This window comes from Passer montanus, unplaced genomic scaffold (genome assembly GCF_014805655.1).
Source record: "Passer montanus isolate IOZ18808 unplaced genomic scaffold, ASM1480565v1 scaffold106, whole genome shotgun sequence".
Taxonomy (NCBI): domain Eukaryota; kingdom Metazoa; phylum Chordata; class Aves; order Passeriformes; family Passeridae; genus Passer; species Passer montanus.
Genome location: NW_024357170.1, coordinates 551,680 through 565,314, shown reverse-complemented (window position 1 = coordinate 565,314; position 13,635 = coordinate 551,680). Strand labels below are relative to the sequence as shown.

The 13,635-nt window shown below is 42.4% G+C and overlaps 1 protein-coding gene across 1 annotated transcript; it reads left to right on the top strand.

Annotated features, from left to right (window-relative positions):
• Positions 1 to 509: 509 nt before the first annotated feature.
• On the top strand, positions 510 to 10,426 carry HSP90B1 (heat shock protein 90 beta family member 1). Its single transcript, XM_039721299.1, has 18 exons — positions 510 to 668; positions 1,114 to 1,213; positions 1,772 to 1,913; positions 2,001 to 2,117; positions 2,491 to 2,822; positions 3,766 to 3,877; positions 4,569 to 4,685; positions 5,274 to 5,390; positions 6,103 to 6,240; positions 6,330 to 6,407; positions 6,485 to 6,550; positions 6,802 to 7,071; positions 7,302 to 7,547; positions 7,837 to 7,973; positions 8,356 to 8,434; positions 8,531 to 8,686; positions 9,214 to 9,312; positions 10,161 to 10,426. The coding sequence occupies exons 1-18, from the start codon at positions 620 to 622 to the stop codon at positions 10,188 to 10,190; spliced, it is 2,385 nt and encodes a 794-aa protein (XP_039577233.1). The 5' UTR covers positions 510 to 619; the 3' UTR covers positions 10,191 to 10,426.
• Positions 10,427 to 13,635: the final 3,209 nt, after the last annotated feature.

Here is a 13,635-nt window from a genome sequence, read left to right as displayed (position 1 = left end):
CCCCCGCCGGCGGCTACGGCGGCCCAGGCCGCGCTCCGCTCCCGCCGCTCGGCCCGGCCGGATATGGCTCTGATCATGACATTCGGCTCTTCTCGCACTCGGGAGTGCCGCCACGACCGGAAGTGCCCGTTGCCATGGCACGTCGTCTCCCCGATGAGCATTCCGGGTGTCCCCGGAAGCGGGCGGAGCCGGTGCTTGTTTCGCGCGGAGCCGGTCTCCGTCGCTCCCGCGGCCGCGCCCCACGTGGTGCCGCCGTTAAACACCGCGCACCGTTCATTGCGGGGCCGCGCTGGCCACGCCCCCCCGCGCACGCCATTGGCCGAGCGCCGCTCCGCCCGCCAATGGGCGCCGGCCACGCTCCGACCGCAGGAAACCGCACATGGAAAGTCACGATTGGCAGCGACGGCTGAAGGCCCCGCCTTTCAGGGCTCTCCATTGGCTGCGTGTTTGGCGTGGTGCGCTGCTATTGGGCCGAGTGGCGCGGCCCCCCCCACCCTGGGGTTGATAAGCCGGAGGGGGAGGGCCGCGGCCGCTCCAGCGGGATCGGCGGCGGCGCGGGACGGGCTCGGGAGCGCGGGGCGGCGGCGCCGGGGGCTCTTCTCTTGTCACTGCGGCCGCCATGAAGTCGGTCTGGGGGCTCGCTCTGGCGTGTGTGCTGCTCCTGGCCGGTGAGCGCCTGCGGGTTTCTAGAAGGTTCTGGCGGAGGGGTGTCCGTGTCCCGGCCAGCAGGCCCCCCCACCCTCACCCGCCTTCCCCCACTGTGTGCTGGGGTGAGGGGGCCGGAGGCCGCCGAGGGGAGGTGGGGCCTCCGGCGGGAGCCCTCGGTCTGCCCCGCGGGGAGGGGGAGCGGTGCTGGGGCCATCGTCTGCCCTGCCCGGGCCTGGCCCTCACGGGGGGCGGGGGCGCGCGGCTCCTGCGCCGTCGCGGGCGGGCGGGGGTGGGGGGGCCTCTCCCTGCCCGCCTGCCGCGCCTCCGGGTGGGCTGAACTCCCCCGGGGAGGGGGACTCGAGGGGCAGCGCTGAGCCTGAAGGCGTGGGGAGGGGTAGGCGAAGAAGTTGGGCAGTGCGTGGTGTGGGGATCGGGCTCAGAACGCTGCTTTCCTTGTTTTCCCAGTGTCGGTCAGAGCCGATGAGGTGGATGTAGACGGGACCGTGGAAGATGACTTGGGCAAAAGCAGAGAAGGGTCTCGAACGGATGATGAAGTTGTCCAGAGGTTGGTACCTGGGGCGTTCTGCTTTTGGACGTGTCAGTTTGAGTACCAGTAATGCCTCGGGAGTAAGGGGTGAACGCTGTTCAAAGGAGAGATCCAGTCAGCTGGGGAAAATAAAACATTTCTGAGCTTGACAACTTAGATTCAGAGGAGTTCAACTTGTTTTTATAGAATATCGATAACTGTTAATTTGAGTTTATTTGTGCATGTCATAAATCCTGTCAGTTTAGTGCCTGTGGATGAAATAGCTCTATGCCCATGAAATGCCTCACCCCTGTGAGGTGCACCACATGCTGAGGATTGCAGTAGCTTTAAGATTACCACTATTGTTCCCTGAATTCTTTATTAAAAAAGTCTCACTTGCAAGTGTGAATTTTCACTCAAGTTTTTGGATTATGATAATGTGATTGAGGATTGCCATTCTTGCACTTGATTCGTGTGATCATGTAATTTTGTGCTGCATCGGTGATTAAGTATTATTGCTGCTGCTTGTGATAAAATTCAATTAATTTTGCTGTTGGTGGATGAGACTCCTTGATAGGTTTTTCACTGTCTTAACAGAGAGGAAGAAGCTATCCAACTAGATGGCCTAAATGCATCCCAGATCAAAGAAATCAGAGAAAAATCTGAGAAGTTTGCATTTCAAGCAGAAGTGAACAGAATGATGAAGCTAATTATCAATTCTTTGTATAAAAACAAAGAGGTTAGTGCCTTCTGTCATATTAGAAACACATGAGAGATGTGTGTCTGTTCCTCCCCTGGTATTCCTGACTACTGGTTTCTATTTCAGATTTTCCTGCGGGAACTTATTTCAAATGCATCAGATGCTTTAGATAAGATACGGTTGATATCATTAACTGATGAAAATGCTCTTGCTGGCAATGAGGAACTTACAGTCAAAATCAAGGTAAGAAGGATTAGATGCAAACATACCTTATAAAGAAGTGGTGGAGGAATGTAAAAATACACTGGATCATTAAATTTCTCTTTTTGGCTTAATACTGGTGCAAATACAAACTAAGACCACTTGAGGACCCTTGCAATTTACTCTATCAAAGGCTTGTCCTCTTCTAATGGTAAAGATACATTTCTGGTTTTATAAAGAGCAGCTGAAGTATTGGATTACTTTGAAGGAAGGTGTTCCTCATTTCTGTAGTTACTGCAGATTCAGTTTACTGTAGCTAGGCATGTTTGAATAGCTACTATGTACCACTTATCTGTGGCATGTATGAAGATTGGCAGTGAAGTCAGACTGCATTTTTGTCTTTATTTTTTTTCAGTGTGATAAAGAGAAGAACATGCTTCATGTTACAGACACGGGTATTGGCATGACAAAGGAGGAGTTAGTTAAAAACCTGGGTACCATTGCAAAGTCTGGTACAAGTGAATTCTTAAACAAGATGACTGAAATGCAGGATGATAGCCAGTCAACATCTGAGTTAATTGGCCAGTTTGGTGTTGGCTTTTATTCTGCTTTCTTAGTAGCAGACAGAGTTATTGTCACATCAAAACACAACAATGATACTCAGCATATTTGGGAGTCAGATTCAAACGAATTCTCTGTGATCAGTGACCCAAGAGGGAACACCTTAGGACGTGGCACAACCATAACGTAAGTATTACGTTTCTTCAGTCTTAAAATAAAAAAGATTGTGTGGGTACACTTTGCTTATTGGAATATGTGAGTGACTTTAGCTTTGTGACTGATTTACTTCTTGTAATACAGTTTTATTCATTTTAATAAAAATATGCAAAATACAGACTGCATCCGGAAAGAAATGTAGTTCATGTTCTGTTAGGTGAACTAACAAAACTATGAATGTCTTGACAACTGTCAGCAAGTAATTCCAGACAGTTCAGCTGCCTAAAGGCTCATTCAGTCACTCAAAACAATTCTGGCCTGCCAAGACTTCTACAGGGGTTGTAGAGCTTTACTTGGAATCTGGTTGCTGTTTATATGTCAGTGAGGCTGGTCTGATGCAAATTTCAAACTGGAGGTGGTTTGCTAGTCCTATTCTCATTGCTTTCATGAGCAGGTAAATTTATTTGGTCTGGATTTAGAGGATGTTTGTCTGGAGGAGGCACTCAGTGTAAAAAAGTTGATCTTGGTGCTCTAGTTTGAAGTAAAGCCCATGAGGGTGCATTAAGATCCTGATAAGTATCAATATGATGTTTTCATTCAAACTTTTGAATATTGTGTTCTGCCTCAGCCAGTGAAAACAATTACTGGTTGAGTAAGAATTGTATTTACGACATACTTGGAGCTGAATTAATAAAAAAGCTCACTTGCATAAATCTGAATTGCTACGGCTGCAGCAAAAATCACAGGTTGTTCTGAGTTGGGACCCACAAGGATCATGAAGTCCAACTCTTAAGTGAGTGATCACATCCATATGTGGATCAACCCTCACTCTTGGTTATTAGCACCATGCTCTGGCTCAGTTGGTCAGTCTCAGAGGCATAAGAATTGTATTTTCTGCTATAAAACTGTCAAATACTTGTCTAGCACTTTAAAAGGTTTGGTTTTGTGGGTTTTGTTTTTTTTTTTTCTTTAGCCTTGTCTTGAAGGAGGAAGCATCTGATTATCTTGAGCTGGACACTGTTAAAAATCTAGTGAAGAAATACTCCCAGTTCATAAACTTCCCCATATATGTGTGGAGCAGCAAGGTAGGTGTATTTTAACTGAGCATTGTTCAGTATAAGATTTGGTTAAGATCTTCATGGCCAGATCTTTCATGAAGGCTGAGGGCCTCCCATGGAGCTGTTTCTTGTCCAGTTTCTAAAACTTTTCTGTTTCTGACTATTTTGGCTACTAATTTACTAGGTTGTTTGTTTTGTTTGTTTGGGTTTTTTTCCCCAAATGCTGGTCTGTTGCTAAAATGACAAACTTTAGAGGAGCTTGGATTTATTCTGACGCAAAGAACTTTACCAAAGAAAAAACACTGCTAATTACTAATAAGGATCTTTGTTCCACTGGGTTTGGTAAATGGAAGCTCTGTTAAGTTTTCAAGCAGTGCCATAGCTAGATACCCTTCTAAAAGAAACAGGGCAGTATCTTAGATTTTAGGCCTGTTGTGATGTTTTCTTGGTGTAGCACCAACTTAAAATCCAGCAGTCTCTGATAAGCACTATGTGTAAAGCATTGAGAATTTGAGTGTAGTGATCTCCTAGTGTATTAAAGGAAAGTAAGTATTAATGAAAAACCAACTGAAAAATACTACCTGTAGAAAAGTTTGCTATAGGCAAATAGCAGAAATCAGGCTACTGCTGTGAAAGATTAAACTGTTTGAGAGAATGCTACAACATGCCTGGCAGGAAGTCAAGATGTTCAAATCCCCACCTGTGGTTCTCTCTTTAGACAGAAACTGTTGAAGAACCTATTGAAGAGGAGGAAGCAAAGGAGAAAGAAGAAGAAACAGATGATGAAGCAGCAGTTGAAGAAGAGGAGGAAGAAAAGAAACCAAAAACTAAGAAGGTAAGCTTTGTTAGCCTTGGGGTCCTGTAACTCATGTCAGACAGCAGTTTTCCTAGGTAGTCTTGCAGAGGTGCATTTCAGTAGTGTGTGCTTTCAAGGAGCAGATCCTTTTGAAGTGAGATGGCAGGAGAGAAGGTTTTAAATGAAACTGACTAGGTGGAAGTCAGGCAGATGATTGGCAGTAGCCTTGTGAAGCTGTGGTCACAGCTAATTATAAGTACTTGCATGAACCACTTGAAATGGTAGCGGAATTCTGTAATCTGACACTGTTGACAAGTTTAAATTTAACATACTGTGCTGGGAAGATTTTTCCAGAGTGGCATTGGAACAGAAATGCTGGTGCTTAGTGAATGTGTTAGATGAACATGGAACACACTACACTGTAGACTAAAGTTTTGTTCCTGTGTGTTGCACTAGTGTGTATACTTAAAATGAGAACGTCCAGGTCATTGCATAAGTTTGTAAATAAGAGCATGTTTGGGGTTTTTACATGCTATTTTTTGTTTTGGCTTCAGTGGAGTGCCTTTAACTGGCCTGACCTGAAGTAAAGAATGAGTCTTTTTAACACTATTGTGTTTATTTACCTAGGTTGAAAAGACTGTCTGGGATTGGGAGCTCATGAATGACATAAAACCAATCTGGCAGAGACCATCTAAAGAAGTTGAAGAAGATGAATACAAAGCTTTTTACAAAACCTTTTCCAAGGTAAGCTCTGGGCCTCAATTCCAAAGCAAGATGCTTGCTATAGTATCTCTTGCTATGTAAATCAAACTAAGTGCTTATAGGATGGGCTATTTCAGAAGAATTAATTAGTTGTTGTCAGTAGATGGAACTGCAGAGAGCTTGGAAGGTATAACAAACATCTCGGTCAGGAATTAATCTTTTTTCCAGAGAGAAGGTACTGCCATCCAAGTGTTAATTAGTCTAGGTTTGGAAAGTATTACGTTGCAGCTCATGTGGAGTTTACTGATGTGTTTAAATGTTACAGGGAAATTTTATTTAGTCTGAGGGCTGTAGTGTTTGTTGCATGTGGTGGAAGAAAGAGGGAGACAGTTTCCTAGAAGTGTTGTCTTTGTATCCTACGGTGTAATGTGTTACTCGAGAGTATCTTAACTGTGGTGTGATGATGACTCTATTGGTTATTGTCCTGTTGTTAACATTTTAGTGACTGGCTTGTTAAAATCCAGCACAACTTGGGAAGTCTTCAGGAAGGTTACCTAGGAAAGTTACTTTCACATGAGTAACTCTACTCTTGGAACTTAAACTTCTGTCTCCATGACAGACTCTAGCAAAGCATGGCTACATGGATTAGTTGTAAAATAATTGCACTTATTTGCCAAACTTGCTGTTATTATTGGAAACGTATGAACTCACTGGTATTTTCCCCATGTCAGTTGCAAGTGTTCTCTCTTCACAGGAACATGATGACCCGATGGCATACATCCACTTCACTGCTGAAGGGGAAGTAACTTTCAAATCCATCTTGTTTGTTCCTAATTCTGCTCCACGTGGACTGTTTGATGAATATGGATCCAAAAAAAGTGATTTCATTAAGGTAGGACAGAAAAGTGTGTGGGTATGGTTTTGTGGAAGAGAAAAAAAACCTCTAAAGTAACTCGGGTGCTCTCTGCTCTTGTAATTTAGCTGTACGTTCGAAGAGTGTTCATCACTGATGACTTCCATGACATGATGCCCAAGTATCTTAACTTCGTTAAGGGTGTTGTAAGTATTATAAATATTACTTTATGTTTTAGCTTCAAATACTGCCAGATATACTTAAAATTTTGTTTCTCAATTAGGTGGATTCTGATGATCTTCCTTTGAATGTATCCCGTGAAACACTTCAGCAGCATAAATTGTTAAAGGTAAGCTAATTGGTTTTAAATTCCTTCATTGTAAGCACACAACCACAGCAAGGTTTAGGAGACTTAATAGCTTGATGAGTTTTGTTGCATGGCTCTGAAGTTAATGTAAAGGAAACTCAGTTATTGCTGTTTACAGATTACTTGTCTACTTCGGATCAGGGATACAAAGTAGAATTTGTATTGAAGTGAGGTTGCATTGAGGGCTATTCAAAATACTTTTTGTTGTAACTTAGTATTGCTGCTTTTTTTAGGTGATCAGAAAGAAACTTGTTCGCAAAACTCTTGATATGATCAAGAAAATTGCAGAGGAAAAATACAATGACACATTCTGGAAAGAGTTTGGTACTAATGTGAAGCTTGGTGTTATTGAGGATCACTCCAATCGTACCCGGCTCGCTAAACTTCTGCGCTTCCAGTCTTCACATCATGAAAGTAACCTCACAAGCCTGGATCAGTATGTGGAAAGAATGAAAGAGAAGCAAGACAAAATCTATTTCATGGCTGGTGCCAGCAGAAAGGAGGTGTGTAAGAGTGAAAAAAAGAGGGAAGGAGTACAGTATATTATAGCTTCTAGTTTTAGTACCATAGATTTTGTGAATTGGGTATTTACTGTAAATGTGGAGATTCCACGCTTATGTTACTACTGCAGTTCAGTTTTTTTGGTACCAATATTTGCCAGATAGTTGCACAGGTTTTCATAACTGCTGCTAAAAATGCAGTTAAACTGACATCTTAAATGTTTTCATCCTAGGCTGAGTCCTCACCATTTGTTGAGCGTCTGCTGAAAAAGGGCTATGAAGTGATCTATCTGACTGAACCTGTAGATGAATACTGTATTCAGGCTTTGCCAGAGTTCGATGGCAAGAGGTTTCAGAATGTAGCAAAAGAAGGAGTTAAGTTTGAAGAAAGTGAAAAGTCCAAAGAGAGTCGGGAAGCCTTGGAAAAGGAATTTGAGCCCCTCTTAAACTGGATGAAAGACAAAGCTCTCAAAGACAAGGTAAAATACTGTGTTATATGTAATGTCATTTGTATTTGTTGTACTTGCTACAACATACCTTGCAGATTATTTGAGCACAGACTTGACAGTAGCTTCTCGGTCTCTATGGGTGAACTTTTACAGATAACATCTTTATTCAGGAAGACAATGAGTTAGAACATAACCTTAGACATTTTTCAGATTCTTGAATTGACAGGAAGTGCAGAGCTACTTTATTTAGTAAGTATAAGCTATTAGCTCTGTGAACTAACATTAGGGTGTTTTGGGTTTGTTTTTTTTCCCCGTACAGATAGAGAAAGCTGTGCTATCTCAACGTTTAACCCAATCTCCATGTGCTCTTGTGGCTAGTCAGTATGGATGGTCTGGTAACATGGAAAGAATCATGAAGGCTCAAGCTTACCAGACTGGGAAGGATATATCCACAAAGTAAGCTTCCTGTTCTGTAGCAGCAGACATGAAATTGCTTGGTGTGCTCATAACAAGCTTCCGCCCAGTTCGGATGAATCCTGGGTCTTTTTAAGGTCATTTTACAACCAAGTTAGTCTCCATTATAGCCTTAAACTGTTAATTTCAAGCCCAGTATGTAAAACTGCCTGGTGAGCAAGACTCATCAGTGGCATTTGGTACTGCCATTTGTTGGCAAAAGAAGATGAACTTAGTAACTTGAATGCTTTTTATACTTGCACCAGTATTAAAGGAGGAGGGGGTTTCACTTGTTATTGTGACTGTAACCAATGTAGGTAGATTTAAAGATATCATTGGGTTCTGTATGTACTTTGAAACTTAGTACTGTAATTTCTCTTCTCAGTTATTATGCCAGCCAAAAGAAGACATTCGAAATTAACCCCAGGCATCCACTGATCAAGGACATGCTGAGGAGAGTCAAGGTAAATAAATAACAGTAATGAAAGGTTAACTGACTTGGCTGCATACAACCTGCTTTAACAGGTCTCTTTTTTTTTTCTGGTGTTCTTCCATGTTAGGAAAATGAAGATGACAAAACTGTTTCAGATCTTGCAGTGGTATTGTTTGAAACTGCAACTCTGAGATCAGGATATATGTTGCCAGACACTAAGGAATATGGAGACAGAATAGAAAGGATGCTTCGTTTGAGTTTAAACATTGACCTGGATGCCAAGGTTAGTTTGTCTTCAACTTGGACTGATAATTGACCTACTGTTGCTCCATGTTAAAGTGCAGCTGCTTCATTCACTTGCATAAAATGAAATGTATCCAGCTCCTGCAGTTAAGTGGGCCACCCACTTCACCCATGGGTCTGTACTTAAAACTCATGTTCTCCCTTCCTTGCTCTTCTTAGTAGCTCTTGAGATTCTGCTATTTCATTATGCTTCCTAAGCATATTCCTGTCCTTAATTAAGTGCTGGCTCTACAGGAGTAAACCGGGCACACAGGCCTTTGGCTCCTGTCTCTCTAATGGCGAAATTCCTAAGTGAGTACATGTTCTCATAACGCTGTGCAGGAACTTCTGTTGGCTGCTTTGCTGGAGTGGAGCAGTGCTAAACCGATTTTACTTTTTCCTTCAGGTAACTGGTGGCAAATGTTAGGAAAGAATAGTGAATACTTCCATAGCCTGTATTTTGCTAGTGCACAACTAGTTAAACAACCTAAGCAAGTAAAGCAAATTGCTTGTGACCTTTGTGTACAGGTGGATGAGGAACCTGAAGAGCCTGAAGATGCAGCTGAGGAGGCAGAGCAGGATGAAGAGGAAATGGATGCTGATGCTGAGGACAGTGAAACACAGAAGGTAGGGTCTCAAGTTTGATGCTTTCTTGCCAATATTTATGTGCAACTTCATCTGTGGGTGCTACCTGTCAATAAAGTTCACTTTGCCTTTCATGGCACTAGATTTTATTGTGAGGTGTTCCAGGCTTTTCGTGGAGGGTGAAAAAACTGCAGTACAAATTTATTATTAAACTGTATTGTGAAAAGATGACATGAGGTATGTTCAAAGCTGGAGCTGAGTTAAGCTTTAGAGATGGTAACAGTGCCCTGTGGCAAAAAAATGGCAACAAATCCTCTAGTGAGGACAATTATCCATGGTATTTCCACAGCTTGTGGGCAAAAACATGAACAATTGTTTGTAATTGTGTAATTTTAAATGCTTACAATACAGGCTTGGAACAACACTCCAGACAGCACCATTGCTTCTGAACAGTTCGCCTGTCATGTGAAGTCAGCCTTCACTTAGCTCATATCTGCAGTTTTAATTATGTATTGATGATATGCTGAACTCTTCTAGTACATAGCCTCTTGATAATAGTAACTTGTAAAGTTGCTGTGAGGTCCCAGCTGGGCCTGCTTTCTTGGGTTGCTTTTGGAAGAGACCTGCAAGATGAGATCCTGTGACTAGTGCAAATATATACCTTATAGCAATGCAATTTCCTACTGTTAAATGTCATATTAGGTAAGAATAAATTTGAGAAACAGTATTTATGTACTATACCTATTTAATTTTAATGCCACTGCTGTTATGTTTGCACAGCAGTACAATATAATGACAGTAATATAAACTTCTGTTCTTCTGGGGCAGTTTTAATAACCTTTTTCCACTTTACAAAAGTAATATTCTGATTCTCTTTTTTGTCTTCACAGGAATCCACAGATGTGAAAGATGAACTGTAAACTGCACTCAACTACTGTCCTGCATTGGGGGGTTAAGAGGGAATGTGAATTAGATTGTTTTGGTTTTTTCCACTGTAAAATGTTGAGGGATGGTATGGGGTTTTAAGGGTAAAGGAGCTGGTTTTTTTTTTAAGTTCACTTTTCTAAAAACATTCCTCATGAATGTAAATTTGTATTATTTAACTGACTTGGTGTAAAATCTTGTCATGTACAAAATAAAATGATCCCAAACACCACCAACTCTAAATTTATATGTAACAAGCTCCTCTTGTGGGCTGGCAGAAAGAAATGAAGGCATGGTCCTGTGTGTTCGGGTCCTCTGTGCAAACAGGCTCTTTGTTGGCGATCCTTGGACCTTCCTATGCTGCCACAGCCCCACCTCCTTGTAGCATCTGTATGTGGCTGGGATTTACATTTACAAACCTGCTGTGCTGCTTAGCCAAATACACCTGGTAGCTGAGAGCTGTACTGAACTTGCTAATTAAAATAAGACTTGAAGTTAGTTATCTCCTGGCAAGCCTGACAAAGAGGAGATGGGGGCCTTTAAAAATGGCATTGGAAGTGAAGCTGACAGCTTGTGCTGGACCCTTGTGCCTATCCCATCTTCCTTAGGATAGGCAGCAGAAGCTTTACAGATGACAGGGGTGAGGGGAGGGAACAATTCCTTTCAGTAACTGTTGACAGCCAGCACCAGAACTGTCTTACTACCTATGAGCTGGTACCACCTTCCATGGCACTTGGAAACGCCGCCTTTGCCTTGTGTAGCTACAGCAGTTCTGTTTTCTACAAGCTTTTTTAAAGCTGGAAGTTCTTTTCACATATTCTTGATACTGTTACTCCTAAATGTTTTCACTCTTGCTCTTGGTCTCTTATGGCAAAGCACTGTAGTTACTTAATGTTACTGAAGCACTGGTTCGTTTTAGACATGTTGAGCTTCCATTCATTATGTTAGCTTTATGGAGTGGGTGGATGAAGCACTACATTTTCTCACTTGAACACATCTTCATAGACTTGGTAGAAAGTGTTTACAGTAAGTATTTGGGGGATTTTATTTTTTTTTCCTTCCCCTGTGGAAGAAGGACAGAGGAGTGGTGCTTTGCACATGATTCTACTTAAGAACCAATCTTTTCTGTTTTGTTAACAGAACTTCTGTGAAGTTACAAGTTACTGCAGTCTGAAGCAAAATAAGCTTTCTTACTAGGTGAGGGTACTAAACAATGACCTGAAGCACTTGCTTTCCATTTACTAGGCTTCTATATTGCCCAAAATATGCCATATATGAGTATGGTTGTTGTGTTAGGATTTTGGAGTTGGATTGGAGTCTGTGATGTCAAGGAAAGGAAGCCTAGTTTGGGGGTTCTTGAGGGAGTCTGGAGTGACTGGTTTCTGCTCACTGCAGTGATCTCCCAGAGAAGAGCCTTTTGTTACTGGCCTAGGCTGAGTGGTCTAACACAAGTCTCAGCAGCTGGCACTGTCAGCTTTAGAAGCAGCCTTTGGCACTGTTACTAAACAGAGCAGAAAGGGCATATCCCCTTACTTTGTGCTCTGTAGCAAGCAACCTCCTAATGATCACCTGTTTTCAGTGATAAATTTCTGTGTGTCTCATTACTACCCACACCTCTTCTCTGACCTCTGAGTAACAAAGGCTGCTCCCACCTCCTATATTTTCAGAAGTTTGATTGTTTACCTAACAAATTAAAGGGGAAGGGTGGCCTCCTCCAATATTCTTAGCCCGTAAGTTACTTGCAGATTTCAGCAAATCTAGTTCTGTTGTATAGCTGAAGCCCCCATTGCTTTGGTTGGTTTGAGGGTGACAAAACTGATTAAATTTCAGAAATAATAAAGAGCATACTTGAGTTATGCTTTCTGCCTCTTCATATACTTCAGCTGAGAGTATCATGTGCAACATAGCTGTGGTCCAGTGGCTTTCTCTACACCCTGCTGTGACAAGTGTTTGCTATTAGTAAGCACAAAATGCACTTGTAAGTTTCCCTTCTTTCTTCTTTGTCAGCTCTGAAGCAAAATGGTGGCAGTAGTGGAAGTGTCTCTCAGTCAGCACTGTTTCTTTCAGTGCTGCAGTTATGCTGATTCTGGTGCTGTCACCTCTGCTGTTAAAACTTGGTGCACTGTCAGCTTTGCTGTTCCTAGATGGGCACTATTGAGGACATTTCCCTCAGTGCTAGAAAAGGCAGAGCTCCCTGCTCCCTGCTCAGCTTCTAGTAGCAGCAGGATACACTTAGAAGTCTAAGCCTAATTAGTAGAAGCTTCCCCCTGCAGCCTTTAGATCTGAAAAACCTTTTGAAAGTAACAGAGAAATGCATCTTACATGTCAGAAATCAACAACATAAGAGGTGATAATCTGACAAAGTGTGAGTAACAGTGCAAGGGCTGGCGAATGCTGGCTTATTAAAGAGATCATCAAAAAACTGCTGTTCATGCCCCAGTTAGAACAGAAACAAAATACTGCTGAACTGTCCCATTTTCTCTTCAATAAACTTTATCTTCTGCTGAAGTAGAAGGTTGCCAATCTCAGCTTTGTTTAGGTGCAGTAAAGGAAAAAGACTTCTCACCATAAGTTGATCTATTAAGATTTTTTCATTGATAGGTTTTGTTTGGGCTTAACATCTGTGTTTCACCAGAGCCTCTCTGTCACTGCCTGCTGTCATTAATAAAGATGCCTGAGAGAGAGGATGTGATCCAGTTATACACAAAGTGCACACATGGGTACACGAGCAGGAGAGCTCATCCCACCAACAGTTGTAAAATTTGGTGAGAGCAGACACATACACATGCATAAGAACCATAATAAACCTTTCCTCCTAGGAAAACCACCCCAGCTTAAATAAACTTTATTTACATAGGTGTAAATAAAATTTACATAGGTGTAAATAAAATAGCTTCATAGCCAGAACTGATGTAAATGTAGCACTTTCTGTGGTCATTTCTGGATTCTTCTGCTTTTACAAGACTTCCAAGTACTTTGGCAGTAGGAATTAGGGAGCTTTTTGTTTCCTTACTAGGTAATGTGTCAGACTGTGTTTTTACAAGTTAAACTTAAGTGACAACTGAGGATGAAGCCTGTGCTTTGTCCTGGCACCTTTCTCAAGTAAAACAATCCCAACCTTCCCAAGCTCTATAGTGTACCTTCAAAACTGGGTTGTTGAGCCAGCTTCACAGGATGGTGACTGAATCTTCAAGTTCCTGGTGCGAGGGTGTTGTGGTGATTCTATTTCCAGACTGAAAGGTAAACCTGCACTTTGTTTCAGAGTTTTTGCGTATTTACAGCTATCAAAAGCAGCCATGGACAGATGAAGATGCCCAAATGGAGCACAAACAAATCTGACTTCAGTGTGATCTGTACATATTTGCCCCATTTTAACTGAGATGGCCAAGCTGTAAGATTCCAACCTTGGAGTGGACCAAAGCAGGTTTCCTGTCAGTGATA